Source organism: Nerophis ophidion, linkage group LG01 (genome assembly GCF_033978795.1).
Source record: "Nerophis ophidion isolate RoL-2023_Sa linkage group LG01, RoL_Noph_v1.0, whole genome shotgun sequence".
Taxonomy (NCBI): Eukaryota; Metazoa; Chordata; class Actinopteri; order Syngnathiformes; family Syngnathidae; genus Nerophis; species Nerophis ophidion.
In genome coordinates, this window is record NC_084611.1 from 4,618,911 (window position 1) to 4,640,015 (window position 21,105).

General features: G+C 40.2%; 1 protein-coding gene across 1 annotated transcript; it reads left to right on the forward strand.

Annotated features, from left to right (window-relative positions):
* The first annotated feature begins 407 nt into the window (after nucleotides 1-407).
* LOC133549280 (zinc finger protein 436-like) lies at nucleotides 408-17,085 on the forward strand. The gene is made up of 3 exons (XM_061894529.1): nucleotides 408-588; nucleotides 670-834; nucleotides 12,304-17,085. Exons 2-3 carry the CDS (start codon nucleotides 714-716, stop codon nucleotides 14,472-14,474), a joined length of 2,292 nt encoding a protein of 763 aa, XP_061750513.1. The 5' UTR covers nucleotides 408-588; nucleotides 670-713; the 3' UTR covers nucleotides 14,475-17,085.
* Nucleotides 17,086-21,105: the final 4,020 nt, after the last annotated feature.

Here is a 21,105-nt window from a genome sequence, read left to right on the forward strand (position 1 = left end):
TAACTTGAATTCCTCTAATACAGACAATAATTTGAGGACGTATCTATATTTTAATACTTTTCAAGATTGTATTAATAATTTAAAATCTTTAATCCAATGCGATCATTTGGGTTTAACTTGTTGTTTTTGTTTTTTTTAATCGGATTTTATGTATATAACAAAAATAGCTTGCAACATTATTCTATCAATAATAATTTTTTAGGTTGCTCTCTTTCGTAAAAATGCCAAATTTAAATGTAGAGTTTTATGTGCGAGGAGTTTTGTTTATGAGGAGTAGGGAACGGAAGTGGCTGCTTTTTGGCGCATGCGCAAAGGGGTGGGGTGAGCAATAGCGCTTACGATATGGCCGCAATATCGACTCACTGCTAATGTCATGGATTCGTCTTTTCTAAAGCCCACGAAACGGAAGTTGAGTTTGGAGCAATGGAATTTCATCTGAAGAGAAGATTGACGACTCGACTTTGTTGACGTACCACTATTTTGAAAAACAAAAAAACGGAAGTGGTTGCCTTTTCGCGCATGGGCAACGAGGCGGCAAAGACTTTGGCGCCGACCAAGATGGCGGACTGAGCTGCTCTGGCTCTCCGGGTAAGTCTTAAATGTACCTTCTAAAAGTAGATTCAGTAACAAATACTTAATTTGTCTTCCCTAAAACACACAAAATGGAAGTTGAGTTTGGAGCAATGGCGTGAAGATTGAAGACGTGCTAGAAGATGGACGACTACTGCTATGCTAAGATGGCGACGTCATGTCAAAGAGAAAGTGAAAGAGAATCAGCGCCACCAACTTCCAGCAAGTCACCAACGGAGATAAAGATAAAAACCGAAGATGAAGGTGAGTGTGTTGAAGTTTCGTCATTTGAAAGCCACCATAAGTCTCCAAATGAGTGTAGATGAGAAATTAGCTGACTTTGTTCAAAAGAACTATCTTGAATTGATTAACGTGGACCCCGACTTAAACAAGTTGAAAAACTTATTTAGGTTTACCGTTTATTGGTCATTTGTACGGAATATGTACTGTTCTGTGCAATCTGCTACAAACCCCGTTTCCATTTGAGTTGGGAATTTGTGTTAGATGTAAATATAAACAGAATACAATGATTTTCAAATTTTTTTCCACCCATATTCAGTTGAATATGCTACAGCAGGGGTAGGGAACCTATGGCTCTAGAGCCAGATGTGGCTCTTTTGATGACTTCATCTGGCTCTCAGATAAATCTTAGCTGGCATTGCTTAACACAGGGCTGTCCAAAGTGCGGCCTGCGGGTCATTTTTTAAAGGCCCCACGGCACATTTTAAGAATACAATTAAAAAAAATTAAAAAACATCAAAAGTGGTATAAAAGAGCAAACAGGTGAAATGTAACAAGAAATTGTTGCAATGTTTACTCTTATAACACAAAGATGCCATGCAGGCTGTTTCTTTCTTTAAAAAATAATAATGAATCAAAATCAATGTTATTTTGAATTATTGACCTATTCAAGGCTTCGATTATGTCACATTAAATATTCCACTTTGAGATATTTTTGGGGGAAAATGTTGCATATTTTGTGTTTGCCATATAAAAAACTGAGCTGTTTTTTTTTTTAAAGAAGAGCCTAAAACAAACAAAACATAAACAACAATAAAACTTAAAATTGACGGATATATCTGAAGTTGATCGAGATTATTGTGCTAAAAGTAAACGGTAAATAAAATGTATAATTTATTTTTTAACACTTTAATAAGTTAGGACACTTTTGGATCCCCAATTATTTTAGTGTGATTTGTTTTTAAGTGTCGTTGCTCAAAAAATAATGAATCAAAATCCAAAATTAAGGCTCCAATTATTACATATTCTCAAATATTCCACTTAAAAAAGTTATTGGGTGAAAGTATTGCATATTTTGTGTTTTTTCTATTTTTTTATTTTCTAATGTTGATTTAGAGATTTAAAACTTGCATAATAATACAAATTATAATACTGAATAATGACACATTTTTAATATTTTTTTTGACCAAAACCCTTTGGGGTCCCCGGGATTATAACTGAATGGAGGCCTAAATGTATATTTTTTATACATATATTGTATTGGTTTTTAAAATAAAAATGATGAAAATGGTCCCCGCTTGCTCTGATTTTTCAGTGTGTGGCCCTCAGTGGAAAAAGTTTGGACACCCCTGGCTTAACATGATAATTAGGAATAATTCCGCTAGTAAGCACAGAGCTAAAAATACCTTTCAAAATATAAAACATTCTCATGCATTTTATCCATCCATCCGTTTTCTACCAGACTTGTTCAAGAAGTCGCATTAATGGTAAGAAGTATTTGATTTATTATTGGTTAACTTCAGAATAAGAATGTTATTAAAAAGATTAGGAGATTTATCATACTCTAAATATGTTGGTCTTACTTAAAAATGCACACATTTGGTTGTTTTCAGTGTTAAAAAATATGATATGGCTCTCACGGAAATACATTTTAAATTATTTGGCTTTCATGGCTCTCTCAGGCCAAAAGGTTCCCGACCGCTGGGCTACACTGACAACATATTTGATGTTCAAACTGATAAACATATATATATATTTTTTGTGCAAATAATCATTAACTTTAGAATTTGATGCCAGCAACACGTGACAAAGAAGTTGGGAAAGGTGGCAATATATACTGATAAAGTTGAGGAATGCTTATCAAACACTTATTTGGAACATCCCACAGGTGTGCAGGCTAATTGGGAACAGGTGGGTGCCATGATTGGCTATAAAAGCAGCTTCCATGAAATGCTAAGTAATTCACAAACAAGGATGGGGTGAGGGTCACCACTTTGTAAGCAAATTGTCGAACAGTTTTAGAACAACATTTCTCAACGAGCTATTGCAAGGAATTTAGGGATTTTACCATCTATGATCCGTAAAATCATCAAGTGTTCAGAGAATCTGAAGAAATTACTGCACATAAGCGATGATATTACGGACCTTTGATCACTCAGGCATCAAAAACCGACATCAATGTGCAAAGGATATCACCACATGGGCTCAGGAACACGTCATAAAACCACTGTCAGTAACTACAGTTGGTCGCTACATCTGTAAGTGTAAGTTAAAACTCTGCCATGCAAAGCCAGACCCATTTATCAACAACACCCAGGAACGCCGCTGGCTTCGCTGAGCCCGAGCTCATCTAAGATGGACTGATGCAAAGTGGAAAAGTGTTCTGAGGTCTGACGAGACTAAATTTCAAATTATATTTGGAAACTGTGGATGTGGTGTCCTCCGGAACAAAGAGGAAAATAAACATCCGGATTGTTCTAGGCGCAAAGTGGAAAAGCCAGCATGTGTGATGGTATGGGGGTGTATTAGTGGCCAAGGCATGGGTAAGATTGCACGCCTCCTTTTATTTGGTCCTTCCCTGACCAGATGGTAAAAGCTGCTTCCAAAGGGACTGGATCGTAAACAGTTCACAGAAAAGGTCGTAAATCAGTTGAAAGAAGAGGTTCGTAAAAGAGTTAAAAAAAGAGGTTGTAAAAGAGTTTAAGAAAAAGAGGTCGCCTGGAACTCTACGCTTTGTAGTCTTGGGTTGAAAGACTATCTTTCTGCTGATTACATGACATGAAAGAAACAGAAACACCTTCATGTTGCTTCCCCCCCTTACACAGTGGACTTTTACAAGCCTTTTTCTTGGGAGGTTCAAAGACAGCTTTTGGTCTTCTCGCCGGGAACTCATTTCAACACAAAGTTTTTGTGATAACTTAGATAAAAAATTTTCCAACAATCGGCCTTTGAGTTAAAATTATTTTGCTGACATTTTGGTCCCAGCTTGCGATATCCGCAAGATTCCAAGGCACATCTTTCCTGAAACTGTCAGATTTGTGGTATCCCAATGACCATCGGAAAATAAATAAATAAATAAATAGGTTGTACTTGTATAGCGCTTTTCTACCTTCAAGGTACTCAAAGCGCTTTGACACTACTTCCACATTCACACACACATTCACACACTGATGGAGGGAGCTGCCATGCAAGACGCTAACCAGCACCCATCAGGAGCAAGGGTGAAGTGTCTTGCTCAGGACACAACGGACATGACGAGGTTGGTACTAGGTGGGGATTGAACCAGGGACCCTCGGGGTGCGCATGGTCACTGCGCCACGCCATCCCAGTAGAGGCTGGGGTTACGTAATGCTTCCATTAGATGGAGCTGCGCCAAAGGGAACGTAAACGGTAAACGGTTTGTACTTGTATAGCGCTTTTCTACCCCTTTTTAAAGGAGCCCAAAGCGCTTTGACAGTATTTCCACAGTCGCACATTCACACACTGAAGGCGGGAGCTGCCATGCAAGCCTTGCTCACCAGGAACCCATCAGGAGCAAGGGTGAAGTGCCTTGCCCAAGGACACAACGGACGTGACTAGGATCGTAGAAGGTGGGGATTGAACCAATGACCCTCAGATTGCTGGCACAGCCACTTTACCAACTTCGCCACGCCGTCCCCCAACAAAATGTCAACAAAACAGTCAGATAGGTCAGTCAAACTTTATTAATAGATTACAAACCAGCGTTCTGACAACTCCGTTCACTCCCAAAATGAATAAACAGCTATTATTTTCTCCGATTCAATAAACAGGTAAAAAACCGTCTGATACTGTTACAGTAAATCAAAGGTTAGTGCAATCACAATATAGTAACACTGGAAATAGTGCAAAGCGATAATATATCAGTAACTCAACGTTGCTCAAAGGATAATGTCACACAACACAACACACAAAATAAACACGTAAAGCTCACTCATATGTTTTCTATGACTCTAGTCCTCTTGTATTGGCTAAGTCATGTAAACATGGATCATCGTTCTAACAAGGCACTAAATGAATGTCCATGAAACACTACACCTACAGCAGGGGTCTCAAAAACGCGGCCCGCGAGACGTTATTTTGCTGCCCGCACCTTTAATATGAAAATTTTATGTTGGTGCGGCCCGTATTTGTATAATTGTATACCCTTGATTTTTCCGGGAGACTCCCAATTTTCAGTGCCCCTCCAGGGGTAATCGTTCTCCCAAATTTAACCCAAACAACATGATTGGGGGCACTGCCTTTAACGTCCTCTACACCAGTGGTTCTCAACCTTTTTTCAGTGATGTACCCCATGTGAATATTTTTTTAATTCAAGTCCTGTGGACGGGACTCTCGCTGCTGTCTTGGAGCCACTATGGATTGAACTTTCACAGTATCATGTTAGACCCGCTCCACATCCATTGCTTTCGGTCCCCTAGAGGGGGGGGTTGCCCACATCTGAGGTCCTCTCCAAGGTTTCTCATAGTCAGCATTGTCACTGGCGTCCCACTGGATGTGAATTCTCCCTGCCCACTGGGTGTGAGTTTTCCTTGCCCTTTTGTGGGTTCTTCCGAGGATGTTGTAGTCGTAATGATTTGTGCAGTCCTTTGAGACATTTGTGATTTGGGGCTATATAAATAAACATTGATTGATTGATTGAAGTACCCCCTAATTAGAGCAAAGCATTTTTGTTTGAAAAAAAGAGATAAAGAAGTAAAATCCAGCACTACGTCATCAGTTTCTGATTTATTAAATTGTATAACAGTGCAAAATATTTATCATTTGTAGTGGTCTTTTTTTAACTATTTGGAAAAATATATATAAAAATAACTAAAAACTTGTTGATGATTCAAGTGATTCAATTATGAATAAAGATTTCTCCACATAGAAGTAATCATCAACTTAAAGAGCCCTCTTTGGGGATTGTAATAGAGATCCATCTGGATTCATCAACTTACTTCTAAACATTTCTTCACAAAAAAAGAAAATTTTTAACATCAATATTTATGGAACATGTCCACAAAAAAATCTAGCTATCATCACAAGGGTTGTGTATCGTTTGAATTCGAACGATTTCGATTCCGATTCTTTGTTTCGATTCCGATTCCTGACGATTCTCGATTCCGATTCAGGGTAAAAAAAAGTTTAGGATATTTTAAATGAGCTAGCTAACCTACAGTCTTTCTGAATGAAATAGTCTGACATTCTCCATCAATTTTAATTCTATTAACTTTACTATAAGTTTCCTCACAGGGCTGTTTTCAACTAGAATATAAATATCAAATCTATGAACTTGAATATAAATATTATAAATTACAAATATATTTTCACAGGGGGTACACTTTCATCAAGAGAGCTTTATTTTTAAAAACCTCATGAAAACACATTTACACACACAAGTGTATGATGCTGCAGGAAACCTCATGAAAACACATTTACACACACAAGTGTATGATGCTGCAGGAAACCTCATGAAAACACATTTACACACACAAGTGTATGATGCTGCAGGACACCTCATGAAAACACATTTACACACACAAGTGTATGATGCCGCAGGAAACCTCATGAAAACACATTTACACACACAAGTGTATGATGCCGCAGGAAACCTCATGAAAACACATTTACACACACAAGTGTATGATGCTGCAGGAAACCTCATGAAAACACATTTACACACACAAGTGTATGATGCTGCAGGAAACCTCATGAAAACACATTTACACACACAAGTGTATGATGCTGCAGGAAACCTCATGAAAACACATTTACACACACAAGTGTATGATGCCGCAGGAAACCTCATGAAAACACATTTACACACACAAGTGTATGATGCTGCAGGACACCTCATGAAAACACATTTACACACACAAGTGTATGATGCTGCAGGAAACCTCATGAAAACACATTTACACACACAAGTGTATGATGCCGCAGGAAACCTCATGAAAACACATTTACACACACAAGTGTGTGATGCTGCAGGAACCCTCATGAAAACACATTTACACACACAAGTGTATGATGCTGCAGGAAACCTCATGAAAACACATTTACGCACACAAGTGTGTGATGCTGCAGGAAACCTCATGAAAACACATTTACGCACACAAGTGTATGATGCTGCAGGAAACCTCATGAAAACACATTTACACACACAAGTGTATGATGCCGCAGGAAACCTCATGAAAACACATTTACACACACAAGTGTATGATGCCGCAGGAAACCTCATGAAAACACAAGTGTATGATGCCGCAGGAAACCTCATGAAAACACATTTACACACACAAGTGTATGATGCCGCAGGAAACCTCATGAAAACACATTTACACACACAAGTGTATGATGCTGCAGGAAACCTCATGAAAACACATTTACGCACACAAGTGTGTGATGCTGCAGGAACCCTCATGAAAACACATTTACACACACAAGTGTATGATGCTGCAGGAAACCTCATGAAAACACATTTACACACACAAGTGTATGATGCTGCAGGAAACCTCATGAAAACACATTTACACACACAAGTGTATGATGCTGCAGGAAACCTCATGAAAACACATTTACACACACAAGTGTATGATGCCGCAGGAAACCTCATGAAAACACATTTACACACACAAGTGTATGATGCCGCAGGAAACCTCATGAAAACACATTTACACACACAAGTGTATGATGCCGCAGGAAACCTCATGAAAACACATTTACACACACAAGTGTATGATGCCGCAGGAAACCTCATGAAAACACATTTACACACACAAGTGTATGATGCCGCAGGAAACCTCATGAAAACACATTTACACACACAAGTGTATGATGCCGCAGGAAACCTCATGAAAACACATTTACACACACAAGTGTGTGATGCTGCAGGAACCCTCATGAAAACACATTTACACACACAAGTGTATGATGCCGCAGGAAACCTCATGAAAACACATTTACACACACAAGTGTATGATGCCGCAGGAAACCTCAAGAAAACACATTTACACACACAAGTGTATGATGCTGCAGGAAACCTCATGAAAACACATTTACACACACAAGTGTGTGATGCTGCAGGAAACCTCATGAAAACACATTTACACACACAAGTGTATGATGCTGCAGGAAACCTCATGAAAACACATTTACACACACAAGTGTGTGATGCTGCAGGTACTTAAACATGTTACCGTGCTCCCACTGATGGGCTAACTTGGTGCGGAAAAGCAAATAAACAATAAGAAACAACTTGCAAAACCCAGTCCTGATTAGCAGCAGGTACAGTATAAAATCGGAGACAGTTCTTGTTTAGGAAAATGAGCATATCCGCCTTCTCAGGCAGGATGCTTGAGCGTTCTGGACAGATAATGTCTCCTGTCCAAGACGGGACACACATTTATTTGTACTCCATGAACTTGGAGGTGCTTCATCATGTTCGACGTGCACCCTCCTAAGCACGAAACAGTCCTGTCGCTATCCATGCTTGACTGACTCGCTCGGCTACATAGGCTCGGCTATGCTAACACTTCTTCGTTGGTGTTCAGCGGCTTCTTCTTCCGGGTCGGCAGACTTATTATTTTTTTCCGGTCGGCGGACTGGGTATCGAAACTAGGAATCAAAATTTAAACTTTCGAGCGATTCCGGGAGAACCGGAAAGTTAGTCCCGGTTCCAATCGATACTCGATAGCCAACCCTAATCATCACTGAATATTGCATTGTTGCATTTCTTTTCACACTTTATGAACTTACATTCATATTTTGTTGAAGTATTATTCAATAAATATATTTATAAAGGATTTTTAATTGTTGCTACTTTTAGAATATTCAAAAAAAATCTCACGTACCCCTTGGCATACCTTCAAGTACCCCCAGGGGTACACGTACCCCCATTTGAGAACCACTGCTCTATAACCTGTACAAATAGCGTACCAGCCCAGCCACATGTTGAATTTGGCTTCTTTATACGTATTACGCGACTGCAAGACATATTTGATCAACAGCCACACAGGTCACACTGAGGGTGGCCGTACAACCAACTTTAACACTGTTACAAATATGTGCCACACTGTGAACCAAAACCCACCCCTCCACCCAAAAAACTGCCCCCTATTGTAGCTTGGAAGAGTTAGGGCTGCATTGGATTCTGGGTATTTGTTCTGTTGTGTTAATGTTGTTACGGTGTGGATGTTCTCCCAAAATGTGTTTGTCAATCTTGCTTGGTGTGGTTTCACAATGTGGCGCATATTTTTAACAGTGATAAAGTTGTTTATACGGCCACCCTCAGTGTGACCTGTATGGCTGTTGCTCAAGTATGTCTTGCAGTCACTTCCGTGGGTCTGCAGAAGCCTCATACAATATGGGACTGGGCCGGCACGCTGTTTGTATGCTGGAAAAAGCGGACGAGAAGGCAGGTTATAGAGGACTTTAAAGACAGTGCCATCACGGCACGCCCTTAATATTAATGTCCGGGTGGAAACCGGGAGAATGATTGCCCCGGGAAATTGCCGGGAGGGGCACTGATATTCGGGTGTTTCCCGTAAAGATCACGTGAGTTAGTAAGTATGTTGCTAGGGCGGGAAAGCCATTCAAAGAAGGTGAATTCATTAAAAAGTGCATGTTGGATTATTTTAAAGAAATCTTTTCTTGCGGCCCAGCCTCACCCGGTTTCCGCATCTAGTGGCCCCCGGGTAAATTGAGTTTGAGACCCCTGACCTACAGTATATATACTGTAGTTCGTAGAACTAAACACGGAACGACACAGGAGGTCCTTCATACCGACAGCCTTCAGACTGTATAATACATATGTTTTTACTTGACTGCACTTAAATGTAGAATATTTGTAGAATATATTTATATATATATAATATGTGTTATTTATTATTCATTATTATTGTTGTTTATTGTGAGCAAACTGTGGTGCTGAATTTCCCACAGGGATCAATAAAGTACTTCCTATTCTATTGTAAAATGTGTTGAGTTGAAGGAGAAATACCTCATGGACCATGTCTAGGGTCGGCCGTCAGGCATGGATGGAAACTGAGACATACAGTACAGGCCAAAAGTTTGGACACACCTTCTCCTCATTCAGTGCGTTTTCTTGGGGCGGTATATCTCGGTTGGTAGAGTGGCCGTGCCAGCAACTTGAGGGTTCCAGGTTTGATCCTAGTCACTGCCGTGTCCTTGGGCAAGACACTTTACCCACCTACTCCCAGTGCCACCCACACTGCTTTAAATGTAACTTAGATATTGGGTTTCTCTATGTAAAAAAACGATTTGGGTCACTAGAGAAAAGGCGCTATGTAAATTTAAATTCACACTTCACTTTATTTTCATGACTATTTACATTGTAGGTTGTCACATCAAAATTATGAAGGAACACATGAGGAGTTATGTACTCAACAAAGGAGCTGAAACAATTGTTTTGTTTCCAAGTTTCTTCAAAATAGCCACTCTTGCTCTGTAAACTGCTTTGCACACTATCAGCATTCTCTCCATGAGCTTCAAGGGGTAGTCATTGGAAATGGTTTTCACTTCACAGCTGTCCTAGTTTAGATGCCTTCAGTGACAATCGACAATGTAAATAGTCATGAAAATATAAGAAAAGGCTTTGAAATGATTGGGTGTGTCCAAACATTTGGCCTGTACTGAACATTCCGATTGTCTCAGAACCGTCAATTCATAGTTTTGATGCCAAGTCCGCCAACCTGAAGAAAAAGCCGACACAACTACCACTAGATACCATCGAATAATAAACAGAAAGTGTGCGTGCAAGTATGGATAAAGTTTGTCTTAATTTTTAGGTGATTTTGATTGGTAATGTTTACAGTGCGACATAAATATTTTATGCAAGAGGAGCTACAAATATCAAACACTTCGGCATTTATGGAATAGTATTGCTAGTGACTCGTTTTTGGCGTCCAACCAGTCAGAATCAACGAAGGAAAACAATCAATTGAGGTATAAAAACAATTGTACAGCTAACTTGGCCTTTTACAGGTTGTTATTTTTGCTTTTGTTGATATTCTGTACCTGGTTAGCCCATTAGTGGGAGCTGAGTGTATGGTTAAAAATGTTCATGACGTGGTTGAAAATTCAGCTAAAAGTGAACGTGTTCTCCTCTGGAAATAAACTACAGTTTAAAATAGCCTAATGGAAAAGCATTTTAGTTTAAAGGGGAACATTATCAGCAGACCTATGTAAGCGTCAATATATACCTTGATGGTGCAGAAAAAAGACCATCTATTTTTTTAACCGATTTCCGAACTCTAAATGGGTGAATTTTGGCGAATTAAACACCTTTCTGCTTATCGCTCTTTTAGCGTGACATCACCGAGGTAACACACCCGCCATTTTCATTTTCACATTACAAACACCGGGTCTCAGCTGTTATTTTCCGTTTTTTCGACTATTTTTTGGAACCTTGGAGACATCATGCCTCGTCGGTGTGTTGTCGGAGGGTGTAACAACACTAACAGGGAGGGATTCAAGTTGCACCACTGGCAAGAAATCTGCCGCCAGACCCCCATTGAATGTACCAGAGTGTCTCCACATTTGACCGGCGATGCTAAGACAGACATGGCACAGAGATGTATGGATAACCTGCAGATGCATTTGCAACCATTAAGTCAACAAAATCACAAAGGTGAGTTTTGTTGATGTTGTTGACTTATGTGCTAATCAGACATATTTGGTCATGGCATGACTGCCAGCTAATCGATGCTAACATGCTACGCTAATCGATGCTAACATGTATTTACTCTAGCTGAATGTACATTTGAAACTAGATACCCACATTTAATGCGAAACAAACACTTACCAATCGACGGATTTAAGTTGCTCCAGTGTCACACGACGCGAAAGTCCTGATCGTTTGGTCCGCACATTTTACCGGCGATGCTAATAAGGCAGCCATGCTATGGGCCACTTCATTAGGTACACCCACGCTATGGCCGAATAGCGTCAATAGCTATTCGCTTAATAGCTTCAATTTCTTCTTCAATTTCGTTTTCGCTATCTGCCTCCATACTGCGACCATCTGTTTCAATACATGCTTAATCTGTTGAATCGCTTAAGCCGCTGAAATCCGAGTCTGAATCCGAGCTAATGTCGCTATATCTTGCTGTGGTAACCGCCATGTTGTTTGTATTGGCAGCCCTGTATGACGTCACAGGGAAATGGACGGTATATTCACAGATAGCGAAAATAAGGCACTTTAAAGCTTTATTTAGGGATATTCCGGGACCGGTGGAATTTTGAAAAAAACTTTGAAAAATAAAACAAGCCACTGGGAACTGATTTTTATTGTTTTTAACCCTTTTGAAATTGTGATAATGTTCCCTTTTAAATAAATGAAGAAATTAGGAGATGTTGGGAGCTAAATACAAAATGAGGGTATTGAATCGGGACCGAAATCGTCCAAATTCGAACAATTCCCAATCTTATTAATGTCTGAGTCAAAGTATTTTTGTGTTTGGTTGTGTCCCACAGACATCCAGCAGCTGATTAGTTATCCAGAGCTACGTCCCACTGAGTCCTGGGCAGGGCGCTGGACTCTGAAGCAGGAGGATGCACAGCCCCCCCGCATCAAAAAGGAAGAGGAGGAACTCTGGATCTCTCAGGAGGGAGAGTGTCTTCTAAGGCCGGAGGAAGCTAAACTCACCAAGTTTCCACTGACTGTTGTCTCGGTGAAGACTGAAGATGATGAAGACAACCAACAGCTGAGTAGTCATCAAGAAGAACTTCCCTCTCAGCTGCAGTGGGTTGATTCTAACCTGAAGCAAGAGGATCCACAGTCACCCCAAATTAAAGAGGAAGAAGAGCATCTCTGGATCACTCGAGAGGGAGGGTGTCTTCTAGGAACGCAGGAAGCTGATTTCAATAAGTTGCCACTGACTGTTGTCTCTGTGAAGATTGAAGATGATGAAGAGAAACCACTAATTGGTCATCCAGAAGAACTTCCACCTCAGCTGCAGATTGAGGGCCCCACTTTGAAGCAAGAGCACCCCTGGCCCCTCCACTTTAAAGAGAAAAAGAAGGAATTCTGCATAATTCAGGAAGCTGGTCTCACCAAGTCACGACTGACTGTCTCTGGGAAGACTGAGGATGATGAAGAGAAACCACCTGGGACCTTTCGTTGGTTTTGTCCTGCAGACAACCAGCAGCTGAGTAGTCATCAAGAGGAACTTCCCTCTCAGCTGCAGTGGGTTGATTCTCGCCTAAAGCAAGAGGATCCACAGCCACCCCAAATTAAAGAGGAAGAAGAGCAACTCTGGATCACTCGAGAGGGAGGGCGTCTTCTAGCTGATCTGAGCACTGAGGATGATGAAGAGAAACCACAACCAGACAAATTCTTAGCTCCACTATCAGTTAGTGAGGCTGAAGACGACGATGAAGAACCTTTGAGCAGCGATACAGACTGTGAAGGTGATATGAGGACTCACACTGACAACAAACAGTCTAAATGTGCTAAAGTGAAACACCTGAGCTGCTCGGTCGGTGGTAAAAACTCTACTCACAAAAATGGTTTGACCCAACAGATAAGAACACACACAGGAGAAAAGCCATTTGATTGTCCAGTTTGCGGTAAAAGCTTTTTTCAAAGGGGCTATTTGACTGGACACATGAGAACACACACACGAGAAAGATCATTTAATTGTTCCGTCTGTGCTAAAAACTTTACTCAAAAAAATAGTTTGACTGAACACATGAGAACACACACAGGAGAAAAGCCCTTTAATTGTTCAGCTTGCGCCAAAAACTTCACTCACAGGAGCAGTTGGACTCAACACATGAGAACACATACAGGAGAAAAAACATTTAATTGTTCAGCTTGTGATAAAAACTTTTCTCACCAGTCCAGTCTGATTCAACACATGAGAACACACACAGGAGAAAAACCCTTTAACTGTTCAGAATGTGGTAAAAACTTCACTCACAGGAGCAGTTTGAATCAACACATGAGAAGACACACAGGAGAAAAACCATTTAATTGTTCAGCTTGTGATAAAAACTTTACTCTCAAGATCGGTCTGATTGAACACATGAGAATACACACAGGAGAAAAACCATTTAATTGTTCAGTTTGTAGCAAGAGCTTTTTTCGGAAGAGCCATTTGACTGAACACATGACAACGCACACGGGAGAAAAGTCATTCGATTGCTCAGTTTGCGGTAAAAACTTCACTCAAAAAAGCAGTTTGACTCAACACATGAGAACACACACAGGTGAAAAACCATTTAATTGTTCACTTTGCGATAAAAACTTCACTCACAGGAGCAGTTTGACTCAACACATGAGAACGCACACGGGAGAACAACCATTTAATTGTTCAGCTTGTGCTAAAAGCTTTACTCACAGGAGCAGTTGGGCCGGGCACATGAGAACACATACAGGAGAAAAAAAATTCAAATGTTCAATTTGTCTTAAAGACTTTGCTCTCAAGAGCAGTTTGACTGAACACATGAGAACGCACACAGGAGAAAAACCATTTAGTTGTTCACTTTGCGATAAAAACTTTAGTCAAAAGAGCAATATGGCTCAACACATGAAAACACACACAGGAGAAAAAACATTTAATTGTTTACTTTGTGGCAAAAGCTTTTCTCGAAAGGGTAATTTGATGACACACATGACAACACACAAGAGAAAAGACATTTAACTGTTTTGTTAATTGTTCGGTTTGTGATAAAAGCTTCACCAAAAAGATCCACTTCACAAACCACACGCGAGAGAAAAAAGCATTTAATTGTTTGGCATGTGGTAAAGGCTTTTCTTTAAAGAATATTTTGACTGTACATATGAGAAACCATATGGAAGAAAAATAACTGCTTAGTTCGAGGTCAAACATTTTCTCATAAGGCTATTCTGACTACATTTGAGAACACACACTGGAGAAAAAAACATTTAATTGTTCAGTTTGGGGTCCTGTTTTATAAATTTTTTTTTACAATACAGAATTTGTTTCAACACAAACAAACACAATGGCCAAAAAACGTTCAGTTTAGTCTGCAAGCCTTTGTGAAACACATCATGAAATGTCACATGAGAATGCACACGGGAGAGAAACCTATCCCTGCTCATTTTGTGGGAGGAGCTTTACTCAGAAGTCAAACAAACATAGCAACACATAAAAACGCACACACGAAAAAAACAATCACTTATAGGTATAAATATGTGTTTAGGTGGAGACAGTAAAGGCATGTATCATATCAGTCTTCTACCCCACAAAATCAACGCTCTGAGTGGTTGGAAACAAGACTTTTTGAGAGCGGGTCCCAGGGTAGGAAAGTCTGATAATTCCACTTTGTCTATTCCGTGCAGAGAAGCTGTAATGATGCCTCCTTTCCGCCCTGTTGCCACACTGTCACGGTCACTTGAGTAGAGCTGCGGGCACTGAATATTTTAGATATCAAGTATTCTATGGAATATGACAATCAAATTTTCGAATTAATTCTATTTTAGCTTTATTAAGGTTTAATTAAACGTGTTAAGATGTGCCCTCAATTATTGTGTTTGGCCTTGTTGTCTTTTTTTCCCTAAACGCCAGTTTTGGATTTTTATTATTGAAGGCTGACACACACAGCTGAAATGCGTCCGTGGTTGATTGTGCCAATGTTTTAATTATACATGTTAAGATGTGCCCTCAAATCACGTGTTTGCCTTATTTTCTTTTTTTTTTACCTAAACCCCTGTTTTGGAATTTCATTATTGAAGGCTGACACACACAGCTGCAATGCGCCTGTGTTTAATTGTGCCAATGGTTTAATTGTACGCATTAAGATGTGCCCTCAATTATTGTGTTTGGCTTTTTTGTCTTTTTTTCCCTAAACGCCAGTTTTGGATTTTTATTATTGAAGGCTGACACACACAGCTGAAATGCGGCCTTGGTTGATTGTGCCAATGTTTTATTATACGCATTAAGATGTGCCCTCAATTATTGTGTTTGGCCTTGTTGTTTTTTTTTCCCTAAACGCCAGTTTTGGATTTTTATTATTGAAGTCTGACACACACAGCTGAAATGCGTCCGTGGTTGATTGTGCCAATGTTTTAATCATACATGTTATGATGTGCCCTCAAATGTTGCCAAATATTGTGTTTGCCTTATTTTCTTTTTTTTAACCTAAACAACTATTTTGGAATTTCATTATTGAAGGCTGACACACACAGCTGAAATGCGTCTGTGGTTGATTGTGCCAATGGTTTAATTGTACGCATTAAGATGTGCCCTCAATTATTGTGTTTGGCCTTGTTGTCTTTTTTTCCGTAAACGCCAGTTTTGGATTTTTATTATTGAAGGCTGACACACAACTGAAATGCGTCCGTGGTTGATTGTGCCAATGTTTTAATTATACATTTTAAGATGTGCCCTAAAATCATGTGTTTGCCTTTTTTCTTTTTTTTTTTACCTAAACCCCTGTTTTGGAATTTCATTATTGAAGGCTGACACACACAGCTGAAATGCGTCTGTGTTTGATTGTGCCAATGGTTTAATTATACGCGTTAAGATGTGCCCTCAATTATTGTGTTTGGCCTTGTTGTCTTTTTTTCCCTAAACGCCAGTTTTGGATTTTTATTATTGAAGGCTGACACACACAGCTGAAATGCGCCTGTGTTTAATTGTGCCAATGGTTTAATTGTACGCATTAAGATGTGCCCTCAATTATTGTGTTTGGCCTTGTTGTCTTTTTTTTCCTTAAACGCCAGTTTTGGATTTTTATTATTGAAGTCTGACACACACAGCTGAAATGCGTCCGTGGTTGATTGTGCCAATGTTTTAATTATACATGTTAAGATGTGCCCTCAATTATTGTGTTTGGCCTTATTGTCTTTTTTTTCCCTAAACGCCAGTTTTGGATTTTTATTATTGAAGTCTGACACACACAGCTGAAATGCGTCCGCGGTTGATTGTGCCAATGTTTTAATCATACATGTTATGATGTGCCCTCAAATATTGTGTTTGCCTTATTTTCTCTTTTTTTTACCTAAACCCCTGTTTTGGATTTTCATTATTGAAGGCTGACACGCACAGCTGAAATGCGTCCATGGTTGATTGTGCCAATGGTATATTTACATGCGCTAAGATTAGCCCTCAATTATTGTGTTTGGCCTTTTCTTTTTTTCCCTAAACCCCTGTTTTGGATTTTTATTATTGAAGGCTGACACGCACAGCTGAAATGTGTCCGTGGTCGATTGTGCCAATTTGTGTGTGCTAATAAAAACAGGTGTGCTCACAAGCCCTCTGTGCCGTGTGGCGTGACCGCATGAACCAAGTTCTTGTCTCTTGTGCATTTTTGATGATTATTATACGGTGCTGTTTAAATGTTGGGTTTCTCTATTGAAATCCGCTGAGCTGTTTTCAACCTGCCAACAATACATCAACAATATAAAAAGACAAATCACTTAATAATGACAACAGTTTTACATTTTAAGAATGCAACACAGTTCATTGCATGCAAAACAGCATTCAATGTTCATTTTGCCAACATAACATGTTTGAGATAAACACATACCATATTTTCCGGACCATAGGGCACACCGGATTATAAGGCGCACTGCCGATTAATGGTCTATTTTTGGTGTAAGGCGCATTAAAGGAATTATATTATTATTATTTTATTTATTTCTAAATGTTAGACTTCCTTGTGGTCTACATAACATAATGGCGGTTCTTTGGTCAAAATGTTGTATTGATGATGTTTTACACATCATCTTCAAGCCGCTTTCTGACAGTCGCTTCACGATGCGCCGATTTGTGGGCGGTCTTATTTACGTGGCTCACCTTCAACATCATCTTCTCCCCGTCATCTCTGTTGTTGCGGTGTAGCGTGCAAGGACGGCAGTGGAAGAAGTGTCAAAAGATGGCGGTTTTAATGACATTCAGATTTTACTTCAATTAATAACGGAGCAGCATCTCCTCATCCGGAAACAACAACGGAAATGTGTCCCGTGAAAAACCGTGCGACCGGAACTCTCTAATAACTAAAGTTCCTTGGGTGAATAATAAAAATTCACTACACCGGTATGTTTTAGCGCTTTCATGGCGGGTTTACAGACAGATATAAGTAAGAAACGGCAACAGCGGAGGATAAATGTCACATAACAAGATAATAGAGAAAAAAGAAGGAGCTTATCCACTACGATGTTTTCACGTACTACAAATGGCAGACGCGTGCACATTTTCAGGACTTATGCAGATCACAAATACAGATCAGCATTCACCAGAATTCAAGAAAAGTTGCTTTTGCATAATATTGCAAAACAAAACGTCAGATTATATGTCTTAGCTTTGGCAAGATGGCGGCGCCCGGACGGGCTGCGACACTGCGGTGCTCTTGCTAAAGATGGAACATTTGGCGGAAATGCCGGACAGTTCTGCAGACTTCATGGCTGGCTCGCATCGTGGTCACTCCGTGATCACGTACGACCGCCAGACACTTCTGGATATGGACATATTGGGCCGTTTTGGACTGATAGACGCGGGCGTGCTAAACATGCTAACTAGCATGGGGATTCGTCGGCGGCTACGTCCAGCGGCCTGTGAAGCAGGGGAGTCTAGTAGCAGCGGGGGCCGTCTACGGAGCAGACGCCAGCGGTGTGATCGGAAACGCGGATGTCGAGCGGGGCTAAAAACAAAGCAGAAGGCTAATCCCCACAGAACACCACTTTCCTCCATCCCGAAGACGGATTTAGATGGAAAATGCGAGACTACTGGTCTGGGTAAGGAGTCTGTTAAATTAGAACAAGTTTTTTCTGCTTTGAGTGTTTCAGAGTTGGACATGTGTTTTACTGAGGTGGCTAACTATGATGCGTGCAGTTTATCAAAGCAACAAACAAACAATCGGAAAATCCCCGTTACTGAGGTGGCTAACCATGATGCGTGCAGTTTATCAAAGCAACAAACAAACAATCGGAACATTCCCGTCGTATCAATTCCTAGATATGGTCGTAATTATACTGAATGCACTGGGCATAATAAACACAACATTATTAATATTGCTACTACGGATAATTTGATCAAAAATTCCCTAAAACAGCCCACTACCTATAATATAGGTTTTTTAAACATAAGATCATTGTCTCCCAAAACGTTGTTAGTTAATGATATTATCAGAGACAACAATCTTAACGTCATCGGTCTCAGTGAAACCTGGCTTAAACCAAACGACTTTTTTGCGCTAAATGAGGCATGTCCTCCTAACTTTACACATGCGCATATTGCCCGTCCGCTTAAAAGGGGTGGGGGGGTCGCACTAATATACAACGAAAACTTTAACCTTAGTCCTAACATAAATAATAAATATAAATCGTTTGAGGTGCTTACTATGAGGTCTGTCACACCGCTGCCTCTACACCTGGCTGTTATCTACCGCCCCCCAGGGCCCTGTTCGGACTTTATCAATGAATTCTCAGAGTTCGTTGCTGATCTAGTGACACACGCCGATAATATAATCATAATGGGGGACTTTAATATCCATATGAATACCCCATCGGACCCACCGTGCGTAGCGCTCCAGACTATAATTGATAGCTGTGGTCTCACACAAATAATAAATGAACCCACGCATCGCAACGGTAATACGATAGACCTAGTGCTTGTCAGGGGTATCACCGCTTCCAAAGTTACGATACTCCCGTATACTAAAGTATTGTCCGATCATTACCTTATAAAATTCGAGGTTCAGACGCATGTTCGTCAAACTAATAATAATAATAACTGCTATAGCAGCCGCAACATTAATACGGCCACAACGACAACTCTTGCTGACCTACTGCCCTCGGTAATGGCACCATTCCCAAAGTATGTGGGCTCTATTGATAACCTCACTAACAACTTTAACGACGCCCTGCGCGAAACCATTGATAACATAGCACCGCTAAAGTTAAAAAAGGCTCCAAAAAAGCGCACCCCGTGGTTTACAGAAGAAACTAGAGCTCAGAAATTATTATGCAGAAAGCTGGAACGCAAATGGCGCACGACTAAACTTGAGGTGCACCATCAAGCATTTAGTGATGGTTTAATAACTTATAAACGCATGCTTACCTTAGCTAAAGCTAATTATTACTCAAATCTCATCCACCGTAATAAAAACGATCCTAAATTTTTGTTTAGTACGGTAGCATCGCTTACCCAACAAGGGACTCCTTCCAGTAGCTCCACCCACTCAGCTGATGACTTTATGCAATTCTTTAGTAAGAAAATTGAAGTCATTAGAAAGGAGATTAAAGACAATGCGTCCCAGCTACAACGGGGTTCTATTAACACTGACACGATTGTATATACGGCGGATACTGCCCTCCAAAATAGTTTCTCTCGTTTTGAGGAAATAACATTAGAGGAATTGTTACAACGTGTAAATGGAATAAAACAAACAACATGTTTACTTGACCCTCTTCCTGGGAAACTGATCAAGGAGCTCTTTGTATTATTAGGTCCATCAGTGCTAAATATTATAAACTTATCACTTTCCTCGGGCACTGTTCCCCTAGCATTCAAAAAAGCGGTTATTCATCCTCTTCTTAAAAGACCTAACCTCGATCCTGACCTCATGGTAAACTACCGACCGGTGTCTCACCTTCCCTTTATTTCAAAAATCCTCGAAAAAATTGTTGCGGAGCAGTTAAATGAACACTTAGCGTCTAACAATCTATGTGAAACCTTTCAATCCGGTTTCAGGGCAAATCACTCGACGGAGACAGCCCTCGCAAAAATGACTAATGATCTATTGCTAACGATGGATTCTGATGCGTCATCTATGTTGCTGCTCCTCGATCTTAGCGCTGCTTTCGATACCGTCGATCATAATATTTTATTAGAACGTATCAAAACACGAATTGGTATGTCAGACTTAGCCCTGTCTTGGTTTAACTCTTATCTTACTGATAGGATGCAGTGTGTCTCCCATAACAATGTGACCTCGGACTACGTTAAGGTAACGTGTGGAGTTCCCCAGGGTTCGGTCCTTGGCCCTGCACTCTTCAGCATCTACATGCTGCCGCTAGGTGACATCATACGCAAATACGGTGTTAGCTTTCACTGTTATGCTGATGACACCCAACTCTACATGCCCCTAAAGCTGACCAACACGCCGGATTGTAGTCAGCTGGAGGCGTGTCTTAATGAAATTAAACAATGGATGTCCGCTAACTTTTTGCAACTCAATGCCAAAAAAACGGAAATGTTGATTATCGGTCCTGCTAGACACCGAACTCTATTTAATAATACAACTCTAACATTTGACAACCAAACAATTAAACAAGGCGACACGGTAAAGAATCTGGGTATTATCTTC

Coding starts and splice junctions, on each gene's coding strand:
- LOC133549280 (XM_061894529.1), top strand. CDS start 714: ATGGACGACTACTGCTATGCTAAGATGGCGACGTCATGTCAAAGAGAA. Junction 835..12,303: donor GATAAAAACCGAAGATGAAG/GTGAGTGTGTTG, acceptor TGTGTCCCACAG/ACATCCAGCAGCTGATTAGT.